Source organism: Ovis aries, chromosome 19 (assembly GCF_016772045.2).
Source record: "Ovis aries strain OAR_USU_Benz2616 breed Rambouillet chromosome 19, ARS-UI_Ramb_v3.0, whole genome shotgun sequence".
In the NCBI taxonomy this organism is placed as follows: Eukaryota; Metazoa; Chordata; class Mammalia; order Artiodactyla; family Bovidae; genus Ovis; species Ovis aries.
Genome location: NC_056072.1, coordinates 16,474,523 through 16,495,879, shown reverse-complemented (window position 1 = coordinate 16,495,879; position 21,357 = coordinate 16,474,523). Strand labels below are relative to the sequence as shown.

At 39.6% G+C, this 21,357-nt stretch overlaps 1 protein-coding gene across 5 annotated transcripts in view; it reads right to left on the bottom strand.

The window, feature by feature from the left end:
• KIF15 (kinesin family member 15) overlaps positions 1–21,249 on the bottom strand; it is a 68,766-nt gene extending 47,517 nt beyond the window's left edge. For all 5 annotated transcript variants that reach the window (XM_012099496.4, XM_015102297.4, XM_042236556.2 and 2 more), the window contains exons 1-7: positions 21,151–21,249; positions 14,329–14,371; positions 13,651–13,834; positions 10,667–10,743; positions 7,316–7,353; positions 3,782–3,879; positions 2,320–2,499 (exon numbers count right to left, since the gene is read on the bottom strand). In XM_012099496.4, coding sequence (XP_011954886.1) covers positions 2,320–2,499; positions 3,782–3,879; positions 7,316–7,353; positions 10,667–10,743; positions 13,651–13,834; positions 14,329–14,371; positions 21,151–21,169 — 639 coding nt within the window. In that variant the 5' untranslated portion in view covers positions 21,170–21,249. The remainder of the gene's footprint in view (positions 1–2,319; positions 2,500–3,781; positions 3,880–7,315; positions 7,354–10,666; positions 10,744–13,650; positions 13,835–14,328; positions 14,372–21,150) is intronic.
• Between the last annotated feature and the right edge of the window lie 108 nt (positions 21,250–21,357).

The following is a 21,357-nucleotide window of genomic DNA, read 5'->3' as shown; positions in this document are numbered from 1 at the left end:
GCCTAATGGGCAAGGCGAGTCAGGCTTCAGGGTTCCCCCTGGGTTTTCCTGAGCATCTACCCTGAAACCAAAATCTGTTTACTTTCTGCTATACTATATTCTTCTGACATTACCACCTTCTCTCTGGAAAGAGTTAATTCAGAGCTCCAGTTAACAGTCTCCTGCATATATAAAGAATGTTTCGGCTTAACTGACCAGGCTTTACAACTTATGGATTGTTTACAGCCCCCAACTGTGAGAGGCACGAAGCTCAAAACATCTTAAAGATATTAGAGCCTTTTGGAGCTAAGAATTAGTTTGGTGAAGAGTTTGTTGAGTTAATGTTTGCCGCCAGGCCTCCATATCCTTTATTTTTTAGGCACCTGAAGGATATTAATCAATGTAATTGGGATATAGAAAAAGAAATATAGTAGTTTTGATGTTAGCAACACTAGACTTTTGAGTTAATTAATTTTCTCTTTGTTATAAACCACTGTACTCCTTCATTGTTATAAATTGTTGTATCCTTGCTATGTAATAATGTAACTTTATTTAGTGCTTTCTGAAAGTGGCACCAGACTTTGGGAAGAACAACACTATAACCCTTATCAGAAAAGGGCCATAAAATGTTAATTGGCCTTCTGGCCAAAAGATGATGTAAATCACCTAAGACTTATGTATACAACTAGGTATACAGAGAGAAAGCCTGGTCTCGATAAGAGTCAGGGCAGTTGACACTGCATAATTTTGTATTATCCATTGATCTCTATGTATAATCAAAAGTATAAAAAGCCTTCTGAACAATAAAGGATGGACCAGTTTCTCGGACTAGTCTCTTGAATTAGTTTCTTGGAAATCTGGCTCCCCCCGTCTCTCTCTCTCTCTCTTTCTCCCTCTCCTTCCCTCTCCTTTTCTTGCTGAATTCCCATCTGGAGTGGGAAGGGAGGCTCGCCATGTCTACTTATTTGCCCTGGCTTCTAAGATCCGTGAGAGAGGGAGCCCAAGGCGGGGCACCCTCTGCTATTCAAACGGGCACTGGTGGCCCAATGTAGATGGTGCAAATCTCTTGTCCTGAGATTTTATTAGTTCTCCACATAAACCAAGTTATTCAGCCTCTTTTCTCCACTAAATTTTCCTACTACACTATGTCTTCCTAATCTCTCTTTTATATTTCTAAATAAATAAGTTTTTCCTCACCACACCGTCTCCCCTTCGAATTACCCTGGACCCACCGGGGCTGGACCCCGGCACTATTCCCTGTGGCAGGCAGGCTACATGAAGGTTCAGATAGCAGGCTCTAAAATCAGATGAATACCAGTTCAACCCTTGTCTCCACTATCTACCAGTTGTGTGGTCTGGGGCCAAGTGATCTTTTCAAGGTGTAGTCCCATATGTGTAAAATGGGAATGTGGGTACCTGCTCACAGTGCAGAACATCTCAAACTATAATGTGCACGCTAACCACCTAGTCCCACTAAAGTTCAGATTCTGATTCACTAGATGTGAAGTAGAGGCTGAGATCCCGCATTTCTAACAAGCTCCCAGGTGACACTGATAGTATGAGAACTACATTTTTGAGTGGCAAGGTCATGATATGTATTGGATAAATAAAAGAAATTAGTCCGTCGGTCGGTCGGTTCAGTTGCTCAGTCGTGTCTGACTCTTTGCAACCCCAGAAATTAGTAGCTTACCTCAAAAAGCAGATAAAAAATTAAATGAAATAATATATACAAAGAAGTTAGTATAGGCTTCAACACATATACTCAATGAATAGAGCTGTTATAACCCTATTAAACAGTCACAGCATAAAAATGAAACTGTTTATACCTTTTATTTTTTGGTTAATTAACTCATGCTTCCTTTTCATAACACCAAATACTGTACATTAAATATCAGATAAATAATGACATTTACACAGCTGCAAAGAGAAAGAGCAATCCTCACTCAAACATGAGACAAATTTCAAAATACTATTAGCTTAAAAAAAGTGTGGGACTTCCATGTGGTCCAGCAGTTAAGACTCTGCACTCCCCATGCAAGGGGCCCAGGTTCAATTCTTGGTCAGGGAACTAGATTCTGCATGCCACAGCTAAGACCCGGTGAGACAGACAGACAGACAGTGAATGAATGGAATGAACAATACCAAACTAACCCAAAATCAAGGGGTCAAACATCTATTTTAACAAACGGGAAATTTATAAACTATGGTCATACTCTTTTTTTCTTTCCTTTTCATGAACATCCTGGCTGTGGCTTTACAAAATATCTTTAGTAACACAGTTCTTTCTTTCTTCACAGCACGCTATGTTGTCTGCGGAGCAAATCATTCAAAATAGGGTACCTGATAGGCTTCAGCCGCTGAGGTCACCACCTGTTCCACTGCACCAACAACGAAGACCCCCTTCTTAATGTGCTCCCTTATGTACAGTCCAGCTGATGCAGAGTCCAGCAGGTCATAGATGTGCTCGTTGTAGATCTCAATAAATGAACACTTACAAAGAAAACTCTTTCCAACACCAGCCTGTAAAAGAGAAGCCTGGTTTAGTGACATTGTTTTCATGAGTTCATCCCTACCTTTCATGAGCACTCATTTTTCACTCACTTCACAACATATAAATTCCCTACAATATTATCCTTTACACGATACAAGATACTTAAAAGTCAGTTTTAAAACATAGGTTACTAGTTTCAACACATCATTAACAGTTTTAAGCAGCATCAAATCGTGGTCCCAGGAGCCCTGACCTTTCCAACAGTACCTCGGAACCAAGATAGGGAACTAGGACTTGAGCGTGCCGAATGGGGAATTCCATTTTTTGCTTAATTGAGGTATAACTGATATAGAGCATTACACTAGTTTCGGGCATACAACACAATGACTTGATATTTGTATATACTGCAAAATGATCATATGTCTAGTTAACATCCATCACCATACATAGTTACATAACTTCTTTTTCCTTGTGATGAAAATAGCAATTCCATTTTCACCTGTCATATACTGGACTTCCTCATAAGTGTATCTCAATCAACTATTATATTTTCCAAATGACAGAAAATAAGGCATTTTTAAAGTCTCTCTTACAAAAAATAAACAAAAAGCCTTGCTATAGGATTTTTAACCACAGAAATGCATGTCACTAAATCTAATTCACTGGCACGTAATATGCTTGTCTAACTACAATGGTAAGAGACAGTTTCTGCAAAGGAGTTAAGTGGTAACTCAATGTTATATATCAGTCTCCCTGGCAGATAGGTAGTAGAATACAGAACACTAATGGCTCTTAAGCCTGGAATTCACTAAGGTAACGATGCACAATAAAGAGAATGGCCCAATCTGGGAGCTAATGCAAAATGGAAGCCCACGTAGCCAGAACGACAGAGCCACACCATGTGTGAAGCAAGATCATGGTCAGATGGTAGCGGGTAAAGCAGGTAAAGATGGCCCGTTACTACTGTCAGCCTAGGTGCAGGTAGGTGACATGGCTTTATGAACCTGTTTTCCTCAGTTAAGATTTTCTTTACACTTTCTCTTCTGTAAAATCTGAGTGTCTAAGAAGCACTACTTTCTACTTTCTTTTAATGTCAGGTCAAGAATGATGCATGTTTTATAGACTAAAAACCTTTAGAAATAGAAAACTCAGAATCCTTAATTTTATCTTGAGAACCGAAGGATTTTTTTATACCACTCTAGCCTATCCACGTGTAGATGACCAATTATACCCCTCCATGTATCATGAACTATTAACTACTCAAAAGTAGATATTGCATAGAATTCTCTTTATTTTTACAATAAGTTTTACCTTCTCTTTTTCGTGTTCAATTAAGGAAAACAAATATTCAAAACTTCGAGGGATTACTCCTCTCAGATTATGAGAAAAATTATCAGATTCAGATGGTCCTAAAGAAAAACATAAAAACACAGATATGTAACTGCTCATTTTTATTCTGTAACAGGAGTCCTTCAAAATGGCAACAGTGAAAGACAATTTAACAGAAGACACATTGTATAATCAGTTTCTTCTGGGCTCCCAAGCAAGTTAATTTGTGGTAAGAGATGGCATAAGAGAACCAATCAACAGGTGCATGATAGTCACTAAGCCATTTGAAAAAGCAGCTGTTGTTTGATAAATTTAAAAATCCACTGAAGTCCCAAGCTTGAAATGTTTCCTTCTGCAGATATCAGAATCAGCAGAAATAACAAGCAATTATACTTTACTGTTGCATAAGACAGTCAGTCGTCTCGGATGACCTTTATATACTGGCAGTGTGGCCACGAGCTCATTAAATACTTAATCTCTTTGAGGTTTTCACTATAAAATGGAGATAACAATGGAAATAACTATCTCACAGGGTATAAAAATTAGCCTTAGCTAGCATTTTCTTAATTGGGCACTAAAAGCCAGGGTGGTAACAAAGATACTGTAGGAATACATCACAAGATTTCTATACAGAGAAACTGAAGAGGAATCCTACCCTTATTTTGTTAACACTGGAGAAAGGGGGAAATGTAGTAGATGAGTTTTTGGAATATTAATTCAAACAAGCTATATTTAGCAGAAAAAATTATATAGCTGCTGCTGCTAAGTCACTTCAGTTGTGTCCGACTCTGTGTGACCCCACAGACGGCAGCCCACGAGGCTCCCCCGTCTCTAAAACTTACTGTACGTATTAGTTAATTACACCTTAGAGACCACAGTAACTAAGAAAATGCTGGTGTATGCAAGAAAGCTACAGAAAATAAATTTTAAAATATTACCCTCTTGATGTGCTATATCTAAAATATATTAAATGGACCTTGTAAACTGTACCTTAAATATATGTGTGTGTGTATATATACATATGTATATAAACACAAACAGTAGAAAAATGGAAGAACATAGAGGACAGAATATTAGAGTATGTGCAGATAATTTTTTAACATTTTCCTGCTAAATTCTATACAAAGATATTCAGCACACTCGTCACAGTTACCTTATTCTTGCCTAGTCTCCTGACTCAGCTCGAAGCCCTCCTTCTGCTCTAGCCCCTTCTTATAGCCTCTACTCCATTCAGCTGCCTGAGTAGTACTTTCAATTTAACTTCATTTCGTGCAATGCTTCTTAAAAACAAACAAACAAGAAACCTTCCCATGACTTCACATCCCCTCATAAAAAAAATCCAAAATCCATGACTTGCCCTCTGGCTACAATTCCAACCTGCCCCTAATTCTGGAAAATTCCACTCTAGCCCCATGTGTCTTCTTGCTGTTCCCTGAATACTTTTCAGCATACTCCCAACTCGGGGCTTGCCTGTGAATTTGCAGGGACAGCCCCTCTGCAGAAGATTCTTCTCCTATAGTCTCAAGGTTCCTTCTCATTTCATTCAGTAAGTCTCTTTTATTATTTTTTTTCTTTAGCCATGGACTTTATTGTTTGCATATTTCCAATTATTATTCTATACACAAACGTTAATTTCTTACAAAACTCTGTATTCCATATTGCTAGGTCACTTCACTCTTCATTTTATGTCACATTTCCATCAAGAACTATTTCCCCAAATCACAATCTGCCTGATTGTGTGTTGTTGTTGTTGTTCAGTTGCTAAGTTGTGTGTGACTCTGTGATGCCACAGACTAGCCCACCAGGCTCATCTGTCCATGAGATTTTCCAGGCAAGAATGCTGGAGTGGGTTGCCATTTCCTTCTCCACAGTAAGTCTCTTCAAATGTCACCCCAAGAGCCCTCTCTGATTCACCAACCTAAAACAGTACCCCCTGCTCCTTTTTATCCCCTTATTTTTCTTCACAGCACTTATCATTGCTGCTGTTCAGTCACTAAGTCATGTCCAACTCTGCAACTCCATGGGCTGTAGCCCACAGGCTCCTCTGTCCTTGGGATTTCCCAGATAAGAATACTGCAGTGGGTTGCCAGTTCCTCTTCCAGAGGATCTTCCTGACCCAAGGACTGAACCTGCATCTCCGGCTCAGCAGGCAGATTCTTTACCAATGAGCCACTAGGGAAGCCCATAGTACTCATTACCTCTGGCTTAAGCACTAGAGATTCATTTGCTTTCAACTGTACATCCCCCCCATGAGAATTATAAGCTCCAAGAGAGCCTTGACATTGCCTTCTATTTGAACAGACCACCAGAGCCTTGAAGAGTGCCTGGCATATTTTAGTACTCATTTCTATGTATGTTGCTGTAATTTCGGAGAAAGGAAGACTTTTCTTACTAAAACTCACAATTCAGAAACCATTAAAAATTCAACCTGAAATTTAACCATATAAAAATAAACATTTTGGCATAAGAAATACTTATGTAAGCCAACAGAAAAAAAAACTAGAGAAAAATCTGTCATCTGTATCATAGACAAAGAGCTAATCTATTTTATGAATCCCCACAAATGAGTAAGAAAATGATAAGCTAATTTTTAAATAAGAAAAACAGCTTGAATGTGCATTTAACAGAGAGGCTATTTAAATGTTCAATAAATGTAGAAAAGGTGGTCAGTGGAAATTAAGGAAGTGCAAATAAAAACACAATGAGACAGTACTACACACACTCCAGAACAACTCAATTTTTTAAAAGGACAATATGAAGTGTGGACATGTGCATGGAGCGCTGGGAAATTCCATGCTGACACATCTCTATCATGGCCCTACCTGCAAACGCTGGACGTACACATACTATGAGCCAGCAAGTCCACTCCCAAAAGTTTACAGTTCAACAGAAATGAATTTTAAAAGACACATACAAGAAAAAAATGTCCATAACACCATTATTCATGGGGTCTAAAACTCTCTAGCAATAGCAGAATGGAAAATGTGGTCTATTCATACAATCATATATTATACAGTAATGGAAATAAACTACTACTACATGCAATAACATGAGTGAATCTCAGAAACTTCATGCTGACAGAAAGACTCCAGCCATAAAAGAGCAAACACAGTAAAATGTCATTCACAGACGTGCAAAAGCAAGCGAGACTAGTGACGACAGAAGTCAGAGCAACACATGCACCATGGTGGGGAGTGGGAGCAGCTACCGACTAAGGGTCTGGGTCAGAAGAGTGGTTATACGGGTATATAAATATACAAAGATTCATTAAGCCCTCTTCAAAAGTTGTTAGTTAAGCACATATTCTGTGCTAAGCTTTGACCTGGAAACAGCCAAAAACACAGATTTCACTATTATATAATGGAAGTCGCAATCTGACAAGAATGTGGGAAATGACCCTAATTTCATGAGTTCAACATCAAACACAGAAAGTATGACTTTCCAAAAAGCATGTTAAGTTCTGTTATCACAAAAGAGTGGACTAAGCCAGTAAATGTTAATCTCTAGTTTACTTACCCATCATGGTAAATGTTTTCCCTGAACCAGTCTGTCCACTGTAAAAAAGAATGTTTTATATATTATTTTCACACATGAAACTTAGAAGACTACCTAATTTTAATACGGTCTACTAGTATATACATTTTCGCCACAAAGAACTAATTTTCTTTCTTTCTTAAAATTTATACCAGGTAAAAAGTGAATGATCCATTTTCTTTCTCTTATTCTACTACTAAGAGCTAACTACTCTGAATTGTCTGATTAGTCCTTCCAGAGTATACAAACACAGCCATCAGAGTTTTCATTTAATTTTTATTTACAAAATTGGAATGATGTTATTCATACTTCTTTGCAATCTATTTTTTTCCCCTCTTAATTTTATTTGACATTTTTCTACATGGGTAAATAGAAATCTACCTCTTTATGTTTAATGGCTATGTGGTACTCCATGAATGTATCATAATTTATTGAACCAGAACCAACTGGATTTTTTTCCTAATTTTTTTCTGTTCTAAATAATGCAGCAATTCTCCTAAATTCTACCTTTAAAAGATACTAAGATATGGTCATGCTAAAAATGAAACAATTAAAAACAACCTTATGCTATAGGCTTATTTTGGGTAGTGTCATAATTTCTCAGGTACCCTGAGAAACAGGGGTAACAAACAAAATACGAAAATAAAAATTTAAGTTGAATATGGTTGTCAGTTAGGATGATAAATGTGTTTAGCTTGGATTCATAGCACAAACATAAAATTTTGAGTTTACTTTTTGGTTCAATGCCCCAAGAGCTAGAAAACAGCATAATCTACCTGTTTATCTATTTCTTTTAGAAGCAGGTTGGAAATAAGTTCTTCAGTTAACTCAGAATGAGTGACAGATATTGCTGAGTGCCCTACTTGAAAGGGAAGGGGACACTATTAACAATAACTTTAGGAACTTCCTTGGCAGTCGAGTGGCTACGACTCCACGCTTCCAGTTCTGGGAGCTCACGTTCGATCCCTAGTCAGGAAACAAGATCCCACATGACACAACCAACAACTGGTGCGGCCAAATATATTAAATAAATAAAGATTTTTAAAAATAGCTCATGAACCAGTAAGTATGCTCATTCAACCAATAAATCAATGCTCACTTCTCTCCATGTACTTCTCCTTTCTACCCTCAACTATCAAAAGTAATTTTCAAAGTAAATACTATGATTAGTATGCCTACAGGAAACACTTTGAAGATACATAATCTCTGGTTACTGGGGATTTCATTTTTGAGCTTTACCACTTAAAATATTCTGTGAGAAAGAATCCTTTCTTCTCTTGAGAAGAAATATGAGAAAATGGTTAAGTGTTTCACTGATGAAGAGAGAACGTTTAGTTCTGCAGAACACAACTGAAAAGCAAGCATGAAAGGCAAAGGGAAATTTTCAAGGAAGAAAGTGTGTGCAAGATGAACCCAAGCTTCAGACTTCTGGATTTTTATTTACTTTTATTTTGAGCCTATTAAGGATAAACCAAGGGTACATATACACACACAACAATCAGCTATTCAAAATGAACTATATAATTCACTAAATTCACTACATTCTATTAAAAACTTCTGGCTCTAGACAAAATTAGGAAGTCTGTTGCTAGAAGAAAAGGAAAATATAATTATAAAATTCACCTTGTATACCTGCCAAGATTGTCAGCTTACATGCTAATATTAAATACAGAGCAATATTTGAAGGCTGCCAATACTTAGAAATTCACAATCACTGTGCACTTAATTTATTTTGGCTGCACTGAGGGGTCTACAGGATCTTAGTCCCCTTTCCCCGGAGAAGGCAATGGCACCCCACTCTGGTACTCTTGCCTGGAAAATCCCATGGACAGAGGAGCCTGGTAGGCTGCAGTCAATGGGGTCACTAAGAGTCGGACACGACTGAGCGACTTCACTTTCACTTTTCATTTTCGTGCATTGGAGAAGGAAATGGCAACCCGCTCCACTGTTCTTGTCTAGAGAATCCCAGGGATGAGGGAGCCTGGTGGGCTGCCATCTATGGGGTCACACAGAGTTGGACACGACTGAAGTGACTTGGCAGCAGCAGCCGTTCCCTTTCCCAGGCCACTGCAGTGAAAGCACCAAGTCCGAATAACAGGCCCACCAGGGAATTCCCATCATTATGCACTTTCAATATATGCCTTGAAGACAGTTTGATAGTTTCTTATACTATAGGACCCAGCAACTGTATCTGTAGATATTTACTCAAGTGATTTGAAAACTTATGTTCACATAAAACCCAATATTGGAATCTTTGTACTAACTTATTCATAATCACTAAAAACTGGAAGCAATCAGAGAAAGACAAAAAGAAAGAAAAAGCTATTGACGCATGCAACAACACAGAAAAATCCCAAATACACTTTACCAAACAAAAAAGCCAGATCCAAAAGGCTACATATTGAGTGATTTCTTTGGAAAAGGCAAAACAACGGCAATGGAAAATATATTAGCGTATCCAGCTGTTGGGAGAGAAAGAAGTGGTTGACTATGAATGCAAGAGGAACTTTGAAGGGAAAGGGACTGTTCTCTTCAGGAGGCATGCCAAAAACATGACTCTGCAACTGTCAATACACTATACAGCCGTACATCACAAAGGGTGACTGATAAACAAGCAAAACACATCAAACTAGGATTCAGAGACCCCAGGATGAAATGCATCTAACTGAATTACAAGTTCATGACACACTGAATTTAAGGCAGTAGGCAGAAAAGGAGCTGACCTAAGTTGACAAAATGAGGTTTTGATTAGAAATTGTAGTCCTTGGGGAAAAAAAGGGTCTGTGCATCAACAATGTACTCAGTAAAATTGTTTCTCACAGGGATCCAGGCTAACAATTTGGCAACTGCTTTACATGTGTACTGGGGCTGAACAAATAAATAAACGGATGATAGCAGTAGGAATCCAGGTTTCTGTCAGCCAGGAAGTTACAGATAAAAAAGAAAGGAAGGTTAGAATGAACCCATGTCGATTCTCAACTGTTGGATTAGTCAGACATCAGCATAAACTCAAGGTTAGCTTACTGTATATATTCAAAAGAAACAGACAGGAACAAAAACAATTGTAGATATGTCTCCACACATGACTCAGTGTATGTGCATATATTACCAAGCTCTGTCTCCCTAGATGGCCTAGAAGCAAAACACAGTCCTGCTGACACCTTTATTTTAGCTCAGAGAGCCTTGTTGGACTTCTGACTCACAAAACTATAAGATAATAAATCTGTGTTGTTTCAAGCCACTAAGTATGTGGTCATTTGTTACAGCAGCCATAGGGAACAAACAGAAGCACATACTATCGTAACCTTGTATAAGAACACAGGGACAACTTACTATGCAAAGATGGTACCATTGTAACCGCTCATGCAAGACTCCACAATGCTTTTGGCCACAGTTGAGAACATAGACTCCTATAAATGTAAGCACCAAACATGTTAACATTTTACAAAAATGAAAACATTTTCCCTAAATGACATTCTAAAATATAATAAGACTTGTGTGTAAATTGTCATTTGCAATGTGAAAATTATATCCACTATACAAAAAAAGGCTAAAATATCTAAGATGATAAAACTGTAAACATAATTATATCCATTAATCTGCTATGCAATTATAGATTTAAACCCCACATCTAGACTTTATATAGAAATTAGCATGTTGCACACAATATTATACTGGTATTAGCATAAAATACATACCCCTATATGTTCTTCAGTACTTTTCCCACAAACTTTTATCTCATTTTTACTTTCATTTTTATATACAAGTAGATGGATCATTAGAAAAGACCCTAATGCTAGGAAAGACTGAAGCTGGGAGAGGGGGACAACAGAGCATGAGATGGTTGGATGACATCACTGACTCAATGGACATGAGTTTGAGCAAACTCCGGGAGATGGTGAAGGACAGGGAAGCCCTGCGGGCTGCAGTTCACGGGGTCGCAAAGAGCTGGACACGCCTGAGTGAGTGTACAACAACAGATGCACTTGTATTAACAAGGCAAGAATTCAGACCCCTGCACCGTCCACTGTTAGTAGCCATGAGTCACATATGGCTACAGAGCACCTGAAATGCGTCTAGTTCAATTTCAGCTGTGTTGTAAATATAAAACAATCATCAGGTTTGAAAGGCTGAACATGAAAAAAAGAACGGAAAATATCTCATTAATAACTTGCTTTATGTTCATTACATGTCAAAATGTATTTTAGACATACAAGGTCAAATAAGATATAGAATTAAAATTAATTTTACCCATTTCTTTTTAATTTTTTAAAGATGTAGTTACTAGGGAATTCCGTGGCGGTCCAGTGGTTAGGACTCGGTGTTCTCACTTCTGAGGGCCCAGGTTCGACCCTGGCCAGGGAACTAAGATCCTGCAAGGTGTGCAGAACAGCCAAAAATGTAGCTATTAAAAAATTTAAAATTATTAATATATATGTGACTCACTTTCTATTTCCATTTTTCAGACATGTCCTAGGTGAAAAAAGACCTAAAAATCTATGTCTCACCAAAAATGCAAATCATGTGTATTATGAGAGAACAATCAATATGTGTGCTGTCCAATGCAATAAACATTAGCCATATGTGGCTATTAAAGTCAGGTCCTCAGACACACTATTCGTATTTCACATGTAGCTAGGACATCTGAGAAACTAATAATCTGAAAAGGTGAGTTTTAAATTTTAATTAATCTTAATTAAACGTAAACAACCATGTGTGGCTAGAGGCCAATGGAATGGACAGCACAGATACAGAACATTTCCATCACCACAGAAAGTTCCAGTGAACAGTGCTGACTAGATTTTAACCAAATTGTTCTTAGTTAGCAAAAGTTATTGAAAGCATAGCAACTATTTTTTGGCTGCGCCCTGTAGCATGTGGGAATCTTAGTTCCCCCACGAGGGATCAAACCCATGCACCGTGCAATGGAAGTGAAGAATCTTAACCACTGGACCATCAAGGAAGTCCCAACACCATAGTAATCTTACATCGATCACTCTCTAAGTGGTTTTAGTTGCTAAGTCATATCCAACTCATTTGCAACCCCATGAACTGTAGCCCACCGGGCTCCTCTGTCCATGGGATTCTCCAGGCAAGAATACTGGAGTGGGATGCCATTTCCTTCTCCAGGGGATCTTCCCAACCAAGGGATCGAAACCACATCTCCTGCTTGGCAGGCAGATTCTTTACCAGTGAGCCATGTCCGAAGCCCTTGAATGTCTGTATCCTCCCTAAAATTCCCACATTGAAATAGTAAGCCCCAGTGAGACGGTATTTGGAGATGGGGTCCTTGGGAAGTAATTAATCATGAGTGGAGCCCTCATGATCCAGTATGGACACACCTTGGAGATACTGGAGGTTCATTTCCAGACGACTCAATAAAGTGAATACAGCAGCAAAGAGAGTCACATCAACTTTTTGGTTTTCCAGTCCACATCGAAGTTAAATTCATACTATACTACAGTCTATTCAGTGTGGGACAGATTATTTCTAAGAAGACAATGTATATGTCTTAATATAAAAATACTTTACTGCTAAAAAATGCCAAGAGTTACAACAGTAACATCAAAGATTCCTGATCACACATCACCATAACAAATATATAGTTGCAAAGGATATGGGGTTGCAAAGGAAAAAGAATGAAATATTTCAAGAAATATTGACCACAGTGCGACACAGGGACATGAAGTGAGCAATGCTATTGGAAAAATGATGGTAATGGAGCTGCTCGATGCAGAGCTGCCACAAACCTTCAACTGTGTATAAATAAACCCAGTATCTGCAAAGTGCAATAAAACAAGGTATGCCTGAGTTCCCTTGTAGCAAGACACACAGAATTCCATGAGGACACAGTGGAAGGAAGCTGCTACAATCTAGAAAGTCCTCCTCATAAGACACTGGATCTCCGGCACTTGCTCTTGGATTTCCCAACCCCCAGAACTCTGAGAAATAAATGTTTACTGTTTAAACCACCCAGTCTCCTATTTGTGTAACAGCAACCAGAAATAAAATATCCTTCTTAAACTAGGCAGTTCAATTTTACTTATCAATCATCCAGGGGTTCTCAAAAGTATACCTTCAATAACCTCCATCATTGGTTGGAGAGGGAAAGTAAAACAGGCTTGCCATTCTGTTGCAAACTTTGAAGGAGCCAGAAAAATATTTAATAAAATTAAATCTAAAATGCTAATGGAATATGTGAGCTTCCTTACTTATCTGAAATCTATCAAACTGATGAAATCAGAAATGAAATTCTCCCAAGTAACAGAATCTTGTGTGCTCCAAATGAAAAGTGGAGCTCCCCAAATTATCATTACCTGAGTGGTGTCCATGTTGGCCACATGATCAAACACGAAGGTCTTAGGCTCAGGGTTGGAGTGCAGCCGGAGAGTCGTAGAAGAGAGCACAGATAAGCATAAGTTTTGCTCTGCATCAGCTGATCCAGAAGCCTCTGTAGGTGGGCGTATTCGAACGAAAACTTTGATAGCATCACCTTCATTACTAAAGACAAAAGACACAGCAGCTCAATTTACAGGAGAAAAAGAATCTGAGCCTCCTATTGCCTCTAGTGATCCTGCATCAAGTTTCCCCAACAAGCCCAAAATCTGTCAATTGACACTGACCTCTTTTCAAGAGTCACACATGGCCCAAACCCTTTACTGATCTATAACTTCCTCCAATCTCTTCACAATTGCCATTTTCAAGACTTTACTCCTTGAAACTAACTGAAAGGTAGTTCCAAACTCTGATTATCTCTGGTTTCCATCTTAAAAGCAATAATAAACTAAGTCATTCTGAAGGAGAACTATGTTACTGATTCCATCTTTTAACCTGGAAGGTGAGGAGACAGGGCTAGAGAGGAGACATGATTTTTCTGTATTTCCAAGTAGCTGAACACTGAAACAAGGATCCCTTACTTACTACGCTAAATGGTTGTTTTTGAAATACTACATCCTTAATTCTTTTGGCCTCATTCTTAATATTTTTTTCCTTACCTTGGTTGATTAGACTGACAGTTTGTCACATTGCGTAACTCAGCTAGAAAAAAAGATAAGAAGTCATGAAAGATTTTTTAGAGTGCAACATAAAAACCCCATTCTTCTAGCCTGTTCTTCAGTTGCTCACACTCACCAGTCTCCAGGCTCCCTGGCATGGGCATGACAGGGGACAGGCCTCGATCTCCCTACCCATTCTAACTGTGAGCAGACTAGTTAAGGGGTCCCTGAAGAAAGTGAACCAAGAATAGCTTTCTCAACATAAAAGAACTCATTGTGGCTTAAGCTATTTTGTGATCTAATCCTGGCCCAATGTTTGCCCTTCAACAGGTCTCAGTAATTAATGATCTTAAGGGAGGGATAATTAATTATCTCAGCAGGAGGGCCAAGAGGAGCTTCTCCACCTTCAAGATCAGGAGGGGCAGCTATGAGAAGATACACTTAGTCCAAGGTAAGGAGCAGTGGCTGCGCTTTGCTGGAACAGCCGTGAAGAGATACCCCACATCCAAGGTAAGAGAAACCCAAGTAAGACGGTAGGTGTTGTGAGAGGCATCAGAGGGCAGACACACAAACCATAATCACAGAAACTAGTCAATCTAATCACATGGACCACAGCCTTGTCTAACTCAATGAAACTAAGCCATGCCGTGTGGGGCTACCCAAGCAAGACGGGTGGGTCATGATGGAAGGTCGGACAGAATGTGGTCCACTAGAGAAGGGAATGGCAAACCACTTCAGTACTCTTGCCTTGATAACCCCATGAACACTATGGAAAGGCAAAATGATAGGATACTGAAAGAGGAACTCCCCAGGTCGGTAGGTGCCCAATATGCTACTGGAGATCAGCGGAGAAATAACTCCAGAAAGAAGGAAGGGATGGAGCCAAAGCAAAAACAATACCCAGCTGTGGATGTGACTGGTGATAGAAGCAAGGTCTGATGCTGTAAAGAGCAATACTGCATAGAAACCTGGAATGTTAGGTCCATGAATCAAGGCAAATTGGAAGAGGTCAAACAGGAGATGGCAAGAGTGAAAGTCGACATTCTAGGAATCAGCGAACTAAAATGGACTGGAATGAGTGAATTTAACTCAGATGACCATTATATCTACTACTGCGGGCAGGAATCCCTTAGAAGAAATGGAGTAACCATCATGGTCAACAAAAGAGTCCGAAATGCAGTACTTGGATGCAATCTCAAAAACGACACAATGATCTCTGTTCATTTCCAAGGCAAATCATTCGGTGTCACAGTAATCCAAGTCTATGCCCCAACCAGTAACGCTGAAGAAGCTGAAGTTGAACGGTTCTATGAAGACCTATAAGACCTTTTAGAACTAACACCCAAAAATGATGTCCTTTTCATTATAGGGTACTGGAATGCAAAAGTAGGAAGTCAAGAAACACCTGGAGTAACAGGCAAATTTGGCCTTGGAATACGGAATGAAGCAAGGCAAAGGCTAGAGTTTTGTCAAGAGAATGCACTGGTCATAGTAAACACCCTCTTCCAACAACACAAGAGAAGACTCTACACATGGACATCACCAGATGGTCAACACCGAAGTCAGATTAATTATATTCTTTGCAGCCAAACATGGAGAAGCTCTATACAGTCAGCAAAAACAAGACCGGGAGCTGACTGTGGCTCAGATCATGAACTCCTTATTGCCAAATTCACACTTAAATTGAAGAAAGTAGGGAAAACCGCTAGACCATTCAGGTATGACCTAAATCAAATTCCTTTATGATTATATAGTAGAAGTGAGAAATAGACTTAAGGGACTAGATCTGATAGAGTGCCTAATGAACTATGGACAGAGGTTCGTGACATTGTACAGGAGACAGGGATTAAGACCATCCCCATGGAAAAGAAATGCAAAAAAAGCAAAATGGTTGTCTGAGGAGGCCTTACAAATAGCTGTGAAAAGAAGAGAAGCGAAAAGCAAAGGAGAAAAAGAAAGATACAAGCATCTGAATGCAGAGTTGCAAGAATAGCAAGGAGAGATAAGAAAGACTTCCTCAGCGATCAATGCAAAGAAATAGAGGAAAACAACAGAATGGGAAAGACTGGAGATCTTTTTAAGAAAATTAGAGATACCAAAGGAATATTTCATGCAAAGATGGGCTCAATAAAGGACAGAAATGGTATGGACCTAACAGAAGCAGAAGGTATTAGGAGGAGGTGGCAAGAACACACAGAAGAACTGTACGAAAAAGAGCTTCATGACCTAAATAATCACGATGGTGTGCTCACTCACCTAGAGCCAGACATCTTGGAATGTGAAGTCAAGTGGGCCTTAGAAAGCATCATTACAAACAAAGCTAGTGGAGGTGATGGAATTCCAGTTGAGCTATTTCAAAGCCTGGAAGATGATGCTGTGAAATTGCTGCACTCAACATGCCATCAAATTTGGAAAACTCAGCAGTGGCCACAGGACTAGAAAAGGTCAGTTTTCATTCCAATCCCAAAGGAAAGCAATGCCAAAAAATGCTCAAACCACTGCACAATTGCACTCATCTCACATGCTAGTAAAGTAATGCTCAAAATTCTCCAAGCCAGGCTTCAACAAACAAACAGTGGGTAGTGGCCCAGTTCCTGGAAATCTCCCTCCTTTCTGTGAAGTAACTGAAATAATCCTCCCACTCAACAGGCTATGAAATTACCCTGCCCATAAAAACTAACCACATGCCACATTTCGAGGCCCCTCACCTTCTGAGATGGTCCATACTCCATTTGTGGAGTGTGCTTATATTTAAATAAATTCAACTCTTACCTATCACTTTGTCTCTCACTGAATTCTTTCCTGACAAGGTATCAAGAACCTGAGCTTCATTAAGTCTTAAGACCAGGTAAGTGATCACAGACAATAAAATTGAAATTCACATGGAAAAAAAAATCAAAGAGCATCAAGTTACAGCAATCATATAACTATAAAAAAAGAAAAAAAAAGTAGAAATGTCTGTTTTCTCCTGTTTATTTTTTAAAGTTGTAAACAAAAATGTATATAATAATATGTATAAAAGGTATCAGGCTTCCCAGGTGGCGCCAGTGGTAAAGAACCTGCCTGCCAATGCAGGAGATGCAAGAGAAGTGGGTTTGACCCCTATCAGGAAGATTCCCCCGGAGAAGTATTCTTCACTTCACTCCAGATCCCCACTGGACCCCATGGGGATCCCCCAAATCCCCACTCCAGTATTCTTGCCTGGAAAATCCCATGGACAGAGGAGTCTGGCAGGCTGCAGTTGGTAGGTTGCAGTCAGACACTACTGAAGCAATTTAGCATAGCATATAAAGAATCATAAGCCTTTGACTGTGTGGATCACAACAAACTGTGGAAAATTCTTCAAGGGATGGGAATACCAGACCACCTGACCTGCCTCCTGAGAAATCTGTATGCAGGTCAAGAAGCAACAGTTAGAACTGGACATGGAACAACAGACTGGTTCCAAATCAGGAAAGGAGTACGTCAAGCCTGTATATTGTCACCCTGCTTATTTAACTTATATGCAGAGTACGTCACGAGAAATGCTAGACTGGATGAAGCACAAGCTGGAATTAAGATTTCCGGGAAAAACATCAATAACCTCAGATATGTAGATGACACCACCCTTATGACAGAAAGTGAAGAACTAAAAAGCCTCTTGATGAAAGTGAAAGAGAGTGAAAAAGTTGGCTTAAAGCTCAACATTCAGAAAACGAAGATCATGGCATCTGGTCCCATCACTTCATGGCAAATAGATGGGGAAAAAGTGGAAACAGTGACAGACTTTATTTTTTGGGCTCCAAAATCACTGCAGATGGTTACTGCAGCCATGAAATTAAAGGATGCTTGATCCTTGGAAGAAAAGCTATGACCAACCTAGACAGCATACTAAAAAGCAGACATTACTTTGCCAACTGGTCAAAGCTAGTCCGTCTAGTCAAAGCTATGGTTTTTCCAATAGGCACGTATGGATGTGAGAGTTGGACTATAAAGAAAGCTGAGCGCTGAAGAATTGATGCTTTTCAACTATGGTGTTGGAGAAGACTCTTGAGAGTCCCTTGGAAAGCAAGGAGATCCAACCAGTCTATCCTAAAGGAAATCAGTCCTGAATATTCATTGGAAGGACTGATGCTAAAGCTGAAACTCCTGTACTTTGGCCACCTGATGCAAGGAACTGACTCATTGGAAAAGACCCTGATGCTGGGAAAGATTGAAGTTAGGAGGAGAAGCAGATGACAGAGGATGAGATGGTTGGATGGCATTACCAACTCAACGGACATGAGTTTGAGTAAGCTCTGGGAGCTGGCGACGGACAGAGAAGCCTGGTGTGCTGCAGTCCATGGGGTCGCAAAGAATCAGACAAGACTGAGCGACTGAACTGATAAGGTATCATTGGATGTATAACATATAGAAACGTACTATGTGTATATTTGCCAAAATATCACAAAGAAGGTGAGTAGGAACAAACCCGTCATAGACTAAGGAAATGAATAAGATGTAAAGCAACATACTGTTGCGTTTGTAACAATACATGTTACTGTGTTTAACACCAATACCAGGCATTCCCTTGCAGACCAGTGGGTAGGACTCTGGGCTCTCACTACAGTGGCTGGGGTTCTATCCCTGGTCAGGGAACTAACATCCCACAAGACATTACAGCCAGATAATAACAATAACAATAATAACACCACCAAAAAAGAGGATAAAAGGGAATAGATCTATGCAGGAGTAATGTTTATATCACTGGAATTAAGCTAGTATAAATCTGAAGCTAACGCTGTTAAAATGGATATGTTAAACCCTAGAGCAACCGTTAAACAAAAACACAGTGAATGAAGAACAGAGGAACATAAAAGACATGAGACACACAGAAAAAGAAAAGTAAAATGGCAGCTGCGAATCCAACCAAATCAATAACAACACATGAGTAGATTAAACAACCCAATCAAAAGGCAAAGATTGTTCGACTATATACTGTCTTCAGGAAACACCCTTTAGATTCAAAGATACACTTTCACTTTGAGAGTGAAAGGATGAAAAAAAGATTATTTCATGCAAACATCCATCATAAGAAAGTGGGAGTGGCCACACAGGTTTCAGACAAAATAGACTTTAAGACAAAGATACTAGAGATAAAGAGGAACATTTTATAATGATAAAAGGGTCGAATCACCAGGAAAATAACACAGATAAAAACATATCTACCTAATACCAAAGCACCAAAATACTAGAACTGACAAGAAATGAACAGAAAACAGACAATTTTAGTTGGAGACTATTAATAGTTGGAGACTTCACCAATAATAGTTGGAAACTTCAACATGCCACTTTGAATAATGACTACAACTAGACAAGATAGCAAGCCAATTAGTTGTTGCTTAGGGCAGGTGGGGGATGGGGAGGTAGCGGGTGAGAGCTCAAGGATATGAGATTTTTTTGAGGTGATGAAAAGATTCTAAAATTGACTACAGTGATAGTTGCACATATCTGTAAATATATTAAAAACCACTGAATTTAACATTTTATATGAGAAACTATATGAGATAGTATGTGATCTATCTCAATTATCTGCTAAAAAATTCTTTTAAAGAGGTCAGAAATGAGTACTAAATGCAGTGAAACTGCAATGAGAAATCTGGTATCAGATCTGGTTTTAGGGAAAAACTATAAAAATACATCACTGGGACATCTAACAAACGTAAACTATGGGCTGTGGATTCGACAATATATTTTCCATTAAGGAAACAGTTGCTCTAATTATAGCACAGGTATCAATTCTCTTGCTTGAGTCCAGATTTATTGAACAAACACTGATTGTGCAGAAAGCACAATGAATATTTTGGTCCAATAATGTACCAATTTGTGCGCTAATATCCTCTGAATGCTGAAAATGTTGGAGGAAAACGAACATTTTAGATGGAAAAAGAGAGCATAAGGATGTTTTAATGGTACGAGCGACCTAAAAAGTAAGTGAAACAACATATTAGAAAAGAATTACGATGGACAGCTAAAAGCATTAACGTTATTGGAAGACTCAAACACCAAAAATTCACCATTTCTTTCATCTTCTAACATCGCCTCCTTACCATTCATACCATTCACTAAGATACATTAAGTTAGTCCAAAATCCAGTCCCTTGGCTTTAAAAACCAAGATTTCTTAAAGGGTTAGGCAATGTAAGAGGTGGGGCACGTAGCCAGGAACAGCAAAGGACAATGGAAGGTTTTATCAAAAGCAAAAACGACAGGCTCCCCTCCGTGAGAAAAAGGAAGAACTTCCAGGGGTCTCCTTGAGAAGAAAAAACGGGATTGTGAGAATGTAAAGACACCACTGAATTCTGTGCTTTAAAATCTCCTATCTAAGAAGAGTCCACAGCGGACCTTCCAAAAGAGAACGAGGTGCATAGAACAATATAGTAGGTTCTCCCCTTCAGAAAAGTCAGTAATGTAGAATTAAGCAGAAAGTGGGGAGAGTGTGAGCCGACCCTCATGTGAGGATACTAAAGAGGCAGCCCCGACTGGGACTCAGGAAGGGACCAGCGACGAATGGAAGGTCCGAGATCGGGAGGGAAGAATCAGCACCTCGCTTAGGAGCGCCTGGATGACAGCTCTCCGTTTCGCTTTGCGGCTCAGCCCCAGTGCCTAGAACTGCGCCAGGCTCTTAGCGTGCGCCCAATACACAGATGGGAAGACAGCTGTTCTATTAATGTACTATCTTGGAGAGACAGAGACGCCAAACACCCTCCCTCGCCGTTCTGTGCGCTCCTGCCCTTCACGGCCAGCAGGAAAGCTTGTACTTGTGGGAGGGAACGGGGTCTCGAAGCGGGGGCTCCTCACTTACTTTTGCAGCCGGGCGCCATCGTCCCCTCAGCCCTCGGTCCCGAGACCTACGGAGCAACAATACTCCCTTCCAGCCGCGCACTGCGCGGGGATTCCGCCCACTCAAGATGGCCGCGAATTTAAATTTGGCGCTCAGGTCTGACGTTGACGCCAGCATGGAGGCCGCCATGTTGCCCGGCCTTGGGTCAGGTGACGGGGCTATGTGACG